The 8,244-nt window shown below is 45.7% G+C and overlaps 1 protein-coding gene across 1 annotated transcript; it reads left to right on the forward strand.

The window, feature by feature from the left end:
• Positions 1 to 2,257: 2,257 nt before the first annotated feature.
• LOC149768751 (uncharacterized) lies at positions 2,258 to 8,244 on the forward strand. Its single transcript, XM_089926805.1, has 6 exons — positions 2,258 to 2,542; positions 2,630 to 2,873; positions 3,354 to 4,101; positions 5,898 to 6,069; positions 6,151 to 7,224; positions 7,624 to 8,244. Exons 1-6 carry the CDS (start codon positions 2,258 to 2,260, stop codon positions 8,242 to 8,244), a joined length of 3,144 nt encoding a protein of 1,047 aa, XP_089782931.1.

Genomic DNA, 8,244 nt, shown 5'->3' on the forward strand with positions numbered 1-8,244 from the left:
TGAGCACTGGGAAAAACAGGAGGAACCTGCTTTAGAGACTTCTGGCTGACTCTTAGGACCCTCATGCAACAGATGATTAGCTCTGCTTTATTCTTCTCTTGTGCTGACCTCCACGATCCAATATGCTCTCTTTTAAGGGATATACTGCAATGTATAGGTTTTTTTCCTTGATAGACGACAGGATATCACATCCATTAATTATGGCACAAAACTGGATCTGCTTGTATATTCATATATACATCATTGACAGAAGCTCAAATGAATACTGTTGATGGAACTATAGTTGAATGATACAGGACCATGAGTTATTGCTTACTAGAATTCATCATGTGCAACAAACATGGGTAAGAAACGATAAATTTGTGGAGCTTTCACCAATGCACTCTCTAGAGCTTGTGTTATATCATAAAATTGATATGTATGGTTCACAAAGTCTGCATATTAAACATATGGCTATCTATGTCCATTGTTGCATATGAATTTCACCATATATTGTTTCATCCATTAATGCATGAACATTTTAAGCATGAAGAATGACCATATATGCTTATAAGCAATTTCTATTCATGCAAAATTTATGCAAACGTACCGAAATGCAAAATTTATGTAACTTAATGGAAAATCGTAAATGCAATTCAATACGAAATGCCAATTCTCTTGAATATTTGTGATCATGCAAAATGTTTTGAACTATGTGCATCATGAATGTGCGACCAAGGAAAATACATAAATTTATTTCCTTCTGTCTGACAAACAGTCTCTCTCGAACCTTCAAGATCATGCAAGAGATTTTGAACCGTATGTGCATTTAAAATTGAATAATGTAAAAACTGCAAGAAAATGTTAAGTTTTGAACACTTATTTGCTTCATGAAAGCATTGCAAATGGAAATGCATAAATGCAATTCCTTTTATTTGAGAAACAAGATTTCTCTTGAACCTTCAAGAACATGCACGATATTTGAACCATTATGTGCATTTAATATCAAATAACCTCGAAACTACCTGAAAATATTAAGATTTGAATAATTATTTGCATTGCAAAAGCATTGCAATGGAAAATACACATATGCAATTCCTGCGATAGATTTTGTCTTGTTATGCGCATTTAAAATCAAGTAATCTTGAAACTGCAAGATGTTAAGTTTGAACAAATATTTGCATCATGAAAGAGTTGAAGAGGAAAATATACAAATGCAATTCCCTTTATTTGAGAAACAACATTTCTCATGAACCTTCAAGATCATGCAAGAGATATCTAACCGTTATGTGCATTCAAAATTGAATAATCTCGAAATTGTAACAAAACATTACAAGTTTGGAACAATTATCTGCATCATGATGGTATTGCAGAAACACATTATTGTAATTTCTTTTATTTGAGAATCAAACCCTCAAGATCATGCAAGAGCTGTCGAATCATTATGTGCTTTTTAAATCAAATAATCTCGAAACTGCAAGAAAACATAAAGTTTAAAATAGTTATCTGCATCATAAACCACTGGAAATGAAAACACATAAATGCAATTCCTTTTATTTGAGAAACAACATTTCTCTTGACTTTCAAAATCATGCTGATTACAAACCATTATATACATTTAAAATCAATAATCTCAAAAGTATAAGAAAACTAAGTTTTGAACAACTATCATTGATGCACCACAAATAGAAATGCATAAATAAAATCAACATTTCCACAAAAAGTACCGTCAGGATGGAAAAGCTCCAAGCGAAGCAGAGAAGAGGGACAATCTTCAAAGAACTATGACAGGATGCGGGAGCTATGCCCTCCGGGTTGGCGCACGTACTCAAGGCGTACGGGACATGCAAGATGTGCGCATATGGTTAGGGGTCGAGTGGGTTGAGTGGCATGCAAGACGTGTGCGTATTGTTAGGAGTTGAGGGGTTGAGTTATCCGTTCTTTTCCCAATTGTCATTTGTTAGTTGTCATTTGTCAGTTCCTAGTTGTCTTTTAATTATGGCCAAGGTGAGTTGGCAATGTAGGACGTGAGGCTATAAAGCCATATCCCTGTTACTTATGAAGGCAGAGAGTATTTCCTTCTAAGTTCTAACTATCCTCTTCTCTTCTTCTTCCCAACCCACGTTCTTTCCATCACTCTCTCTTCTTTCCCATAAGAAGTCTTGGTGAGATCTCAGATCCTATCAATTTGGTATCAGAGCCTAGCATGGACACCACCCGTTCCACCTCTAATGAAGACCGATTGTCGAAGCTCGAAGTCGACATGCATACCATGCACATGACGTTGCTCAAGCATGCCGATCAGTTCGAGTCCATTGATTCACACCTCGACACGATCGCCACCAACATGTCGCTGCTCATGCAAGAGAAGACTGCTGATTCGGTCACCAGGACTCCAGATCGCGATCCTCGCCAATCCCGCCTGGCCGCGCTGGAGAATGGAAGCATACAGCCCCGTCATACCAGAGTTGATTTTCCTCGTCTCTCGAGTGAGGAGCCGACCGGGTGGATTTACAAGGCGGAGCAATTTTTTCGTTACCAAGGAACCCCGGAGGAAGAGAAGGTCCTTTTGGCCTCCTTCCACTTGCAAGACGAAGCTCTACAGTGGTTCCAGTGGTACTCCTCTTCTCGTCCTTGAGTCACTTGGCAGGAATTCACTCGGGATCTATGTGTTCGTTTTGGACCGTCCGAGTATGAAAATTTTGATGAAGCATTAGCCAAGCTTCAGCAAACCGGGACAGTCCGTGAATACCAAAACCAGTTTGAACACCTAGCATCCAGAGTTCGTAACTGGCCGGAGGAAGCTCTTCTTGGTAGTTTCATTGGCGGTTTACGGGACGACATCCGGATGGAGGTGAAGCTTTTTAGGCCAACCACAATGGCACACGCCGTGGGTCTCGCGCGCCTGCATGAGGAGAAGATGCTTCGGGTTAGGAGGAATTCACCTCGAATGGGTCTTCTTCCTACCCCTCCTCATAGGCCTTTGGTGCCTACACCTGTGGCCCGATTTGCCAACCCCATTGTACCTGTTCGACCAACCCTAGCGCCGGGGCCTCCTCGACCACCTACGGGCGTGGGCTTCAAAAGGCTGACGTGGAACAGATGCAGGCACGATGGGAGAAGAACCTATGCTAAAACTGTGATGAGCGATTCGTTTCGGGCCATGTTTGTAAGACACAACAATTGTTTTTATTAGAGGTGCCTGTGGATGTAGAAGGGGAATCAGCAGTCGAGGAAGAGGCATCGGAAGAGGAACATGACTCGCTTAAGTCTCCAGGGATATCGATACATGCATTGTCCGGATTTTCTTCTCCACAGACCATGCGTGTCTCCGGGATAGTGGACAGTCGGCAAGTTTCCATTTTGATTGACAGGGGCAGCACTCAATTCTGTGAGGGATCGTTTGGCGAAGAAGCTCAGTTGTGTTACATCACCTGCACCACCCTTCCTGGTGATGGTGACTGATGGCAACCGGCTATCATGTAAAGAGATATGCCGAGCAGCGGAAGTACAGATACAGGGGCATCAGTTTCAAGTTGGCATGTACCCATTGGGGCTTCAAAGTTCAGATATTGTCTTGGGCATTCAGTGGTTAAGCAGTTTGGGACCCGTGTTATGCGACTGGGATAAGCTCACCATGAAGTTCACGGTGGATGGAGCTCGATATTACCTGGAGGGCGATTCAAAGACACCAGTATTATCCAGCACCTTGCACTCCATTCAGCATCTACTACATCAGGGGGTGAGTGTGTACATTATGATGGCGGCTCAATCGGAGCATAAGCACCCGGGTACAGGTGAGCATGCACCACCTCTTGATTCATTGCTCAAGGAATTCAGTAAGATTTTCGAGGAGCCACGGGGGTTGCCTCCCTTGCGCTCCCATGATCACGGGATTGAGATTGTGCCTGGGGCAGGTCCGTCCAATGTGAGACCTCACCGGTATCCGCACATCCAGAAGACAGAAATCGAGCGCATAGTGCGTGAGATGTTGGACACTAGCATTACTAGGCCCAGTACAAGCCCTTACTCTTCTCCGGTTCTGTTGGTGAAAAAGAAAGATGGATCGTGGAGATTTCGTGTGGATTATCGAGCCTTGAACAACATCATCATCAAGGATCGGTATCCCATACCTGTTATTGATGAGCTATTCGATGGTTACATGCAGGGGCGGCTTGGGCCTAAGGCGAATCCAATGAACGAGGCCTCTTTTTTTTAATAATAATTTTTTTAATAAATATAAAATACTTAAAAAATATATGAAAATAGATAGCTATCAAGTACACTATTTCAACAAAGATACATGAATCTAACAAAGATAGACAAGAAGCCTTTTCAATTTAATATAATTCTTGAATGGAAGCACATAAAAGTAATTACTCAAAATGAAAGGCCATGAAACTGATTAAATAACTGAGATAATGCTAGGCAATACTGTTTACCATGTCAAGCAAGAGCCGAATAGGAAAAGGTCATCCCATGGCACTTCATGGTCAAGGTAAAGAAAAGAATTTGTCCATAAAGGAACCTCTCTATAAGAGTGTCACGCCCCCGCCTCTGCGAGGCACGTGAGGCACCTAGTGCCCACGTGGGGACCATATGAGGGGGGAACACGGGGCTCCCCTGCCAGATATTGTTCGGTTCTGGGGCTTCACGCAAGCGTCCTTCACCCCTTCCCGATTTTGTTTTCCACCCAAAACACGTCTGCAGGATTTGGAGTGGCCCGCCTCATATGCCCAGGCTCTGGAACGAGTCTTTCCGATGTGGGACTATTGGGCCTTACACCCTTCCCACCATCGGACAAGAGCCGTCCTCGGCTCTGATATCAAATGTCACGCCCCCGCCTCTGCGAGGCACGTGAGGCACCTAGTGCCCACGTGGGGACCACATGAGGGGGGAACACGGAGCTCCTCTGCCAGATATTGTTCGGTTCTGGGGCTTCACGCAAGCGTCCTTTACCCCTCCCCGATTTTGTTTTCCATCCAAAATGCGTCTGCAGGATTTGGAGTCACCCGCCTCATATGCCCAGGCTCTGGAACGAGTCTTTCCGATGTGGGACTATTGGGCCTCACAAAGAGAAAGTAGGGTCATTATGGAAATTCATTCCATCTAATTAATAAAAGTCCCATCCCACCATCTCCCCTTCAAGTGAGTACCCAACCAGCAACTGCAACATCACAGCACAGCAGCCATTCAACCCCCTCCCTCCTTTTCTCTCTCTACCACCCAAGAGGGGAGAAGAAACCGAGAGGAGAAAACTAAAAGAATCTCCACCCTCCAAGAAGTCCATCTCTAATCCCCCTATCTTTCTTCCCAATGGCCCAACTGGATCAGGAGTAATGTGAGGGAAGGAAAACCAAGACCAAAACCAAAAAAGAGAAGGGATGAAAGATAAGAGTGGCTTCAGGCGTCTATCAAGCCAACCAAATCCCTCCTCTCTCTCTCTCTCTCCCCACCCAAAACAAAACTACTGTCCCCAACATCCCAAATTGCCCCTCTGCAGGCCAGGAAACTCTCCACCTCCCTTCCATCAAGGGGGAAGACTCGTAGCCAGCTCCTGATCCCGTTTTATATGGGGCCTTTGCTTCCTTTTGATCAGCCTCCCGAGGGCCTTCCATTGGCCCGGGGCCTTAGGCGACCGCCTCGGTCGCCTAGGGCTTTGGCCGGCCCTGGTTACATGGTGCCATCTACTTCACCAAATTGGATTTAAGATCCGGTTACCACCAGATTCGGGTCAAAGCCGAGGACGTGCCAAAGACAACTTTTCGCACTCATGATGGGCACTATGAGTTCTTGGTGATGCTTTTCGGCCTCACCAACGCCCCTGCTACCTTCCAGGCCGTGATGAATAATATTTTCAAGGCTGCTCTACGCCGATTCGTTCTCATTTTCTTTGATGATATTTTGATTTACAGCAGGACTTGGGAAGAACACATGCACCATCTCCAATTTGTCTTTCAGACCTTGCTAGAGCACAGTCTCTTTGCGAACTGGAAGAAGTGCACCTTCGGCAAGCAGGAGATCAACCATTTGGGACACATCATCTCGTTACATGGGGTTGCGGTCGATCCAGAAAAGATCAAGAGCATGGTAGATTGGCCATGCCCACAGCATGTATGAGCACTCCGGGGATTTTTTAGGTTGACTGGCTACTACCACAAGTTCATGAAGAACTATGGAAAGATTGCAGAGCCCTTGACAAAACTCCTCCGGAAAAATGGGTTTCAGTGGACAAAGGAAGCTGATCGAGCATTCATGGAACTCAAGGCCGCTATGACGACAACACCAGTATTGGCCTCACCCGACTTCAACAAGACTTTTGTGGTAGAGGCCGACGCATCGGGATGCGGGATAGGGGCGGTTTTGATGCAGGGCGAATGCCCGCTTGCAATTTTTAGTAAGGCCTTGTCAGAGCGCGCTTGGGGGCGATCTACATATGAGAAAGAACTTATGGCAGTCGTGTTGGCCGTCAACAAGTGGAGGAGTTATTTGCTTAGGCAACGATTCGAAGTGCGTACTGATCATCGAAGTCGGAAGCATCTTCTCGGACAACGCCTCACCACATTAGATCAACAAAGGTGGGCGATCAAGCTGTTGGACTATGGCTTTGAGATCGTGTACAGACCGGGACGAGAAAACAGCACCGCGGATGCGCTCTCTCGGCAGTATGAGGAGTCTACATTATTCGCCATCACTTACCCACGTCCGGAATGGCTGACGGAGTTGCGCTTGGAGGCGAGATCCAGCCCAGAACTAAAAGAGATCCGAGACAAAGTACAGGCAGGTGACTCAAGGGTCCAACACTTCTCTGTCATCGAGGATGATCTGTGGTATAAAGGGAGATTAGTGTTGCCTACTGACCACCAATATAAGAAGCGCCTGCTACATGAGTATCTTGATGCCCCAATGGGCGGTCATTCTGGAGTTTTGTGCACCTACAAAAGATTGGCCGATAGTTTCTTTTGGAGGGGTATGCAGCGGGATGTGAAGGAGTATGTATTGGCTTGTGACACATGCCAGCGCAACAAGTATGAAGCCATGTCACCAGCCGGATTGCTTCAGCCATTGCCAGTTCCAGATCAGATTTGGGAGGATGTTTCCATGGATTTCATTGAGGGTCTTCTGACATCATCTGGCTACTCTGTTATTTTGGTGGATGTGGATCGCCACTCCAAGTATGGGCATTTCATTCCTCTGAAGCATCCTTACCCGGCTAAGATAGTGGCCGATATCTTTGCAAGAGAGGTTGTACACCTTCACGGTATGCCCCGTTCCATTGTTTCTGATCGGAATCCTGTGTTCGTTAGTTTGTTTTGGTAGGAGTACTTCCGTTTACAAGGTACAAAATTGAAGATGAGTACTGCCTATCACCCTCAGACGAACGGACAGACGGAAGTGCTCAACCGATGCTTAGAGACTTATTTGAGATGCTTTGCTGGTCTTAAGCAGAAGTAGTGGGTTCGGTGGCTTCCGTGGGCGGAATTCTGGTATAACACATCATATCAGTCATCGACTTGGATGACCCCTTTTGAGGCAGTTTATGGCCGACCACCTCCTACTGTGCATCGCTATGAAACAGGTTCTACAAGTGTCGCTCTGGTCGACCAAGAGTTGCATGCTCGTGATGAGGTTCTTCGCCTGTAGAAGGATAATCTCGACATTGCTCGAAATAGAATGAAGGTGCAACAGGACAAGCATCGCAAAGAACCGGACTTTGCAATCGGGGATTGGGTCTACCTCAAGCTTCAGCCTTATCAGCAGTCCTCCCTAAAGATGCGCGGCAACAAGAAATTAGCACCCCATTTTTATGGTCCCTTCAGGGTGATTGAAAAGATTGGGGCTGTTGCTTACAGGCTTGACTTACCAGTAGATGCCAGGGTACATCCTGTTTTTCACGTTTCACAGTTGAAGAAACCGATAGGAGAAATCGGGCGAGCTCTTCCTCAACTGCCGACATTCACTGAAGAAGGAGAATTAGTTGTTGAGCCCTTCAAGATTACTGACTTCCGCTGGACTAAAACAGGGAATTACGCGGTGCAGGAGGCGCTAGTTCATTGGACTGGGTTACCAACTGAAGACGCTACATGGGAGTCATATGACAAGTTAAAGCTGCAGTTTGCTCATATGAACCTTGAGGACAAGGTTCGTTTTGAAGGAGCAGAGAGTGACAAGATGCGGGAGCTATGCCCTCCGGGTTGGCGCACATACTCAAGGCGTACGGGACATGCAAGACGTGCGCGTATGGTTAGGGGTCGAGTGGGTTGA

Source organism: Phoenix dactylifera, chromosome 1, assembly GCF_051530095.1.
Source record: "Phoenix dactylifera cultivar Ajwa chromosome 1, Ajwa_hap1_PhDact_Kaust_v1.1, whole genome shotgun sequence".
NCBI classification, from domain to species: domain Eukaryota; kingdom Viridiplantae; phylum Streptophyta; class Magnoliopsida; order Arecales; family Arecaceae; genus Phoenix; species Phoenix dactylifera.

Excerpts from the sequence above, each read along its gene's own strand:
- LOC149768751 (XM_089926805.1), top strand. The coding sequence starts at position 2,258 with ATGACGTTGCTCAAGCATGCCGATCAGTTCGAGTCCATTGATTCACAC. Across the intron at positions 2,874-3,353 it reads CACAATGGCACACGCCGTGG|GGGCAGCACTCAATTCTGTG; the intron begins GTCTCGCGCGCC and ends TTTGATTGACAG. Across the intron at positions 6,070-6,150 it reads CAGAAAAGATCAAGAGCATG|AACTATGGAAAGATTGCAGA; the intron begins GTAGATTGGCCA and ends AAGTTCATGAAG.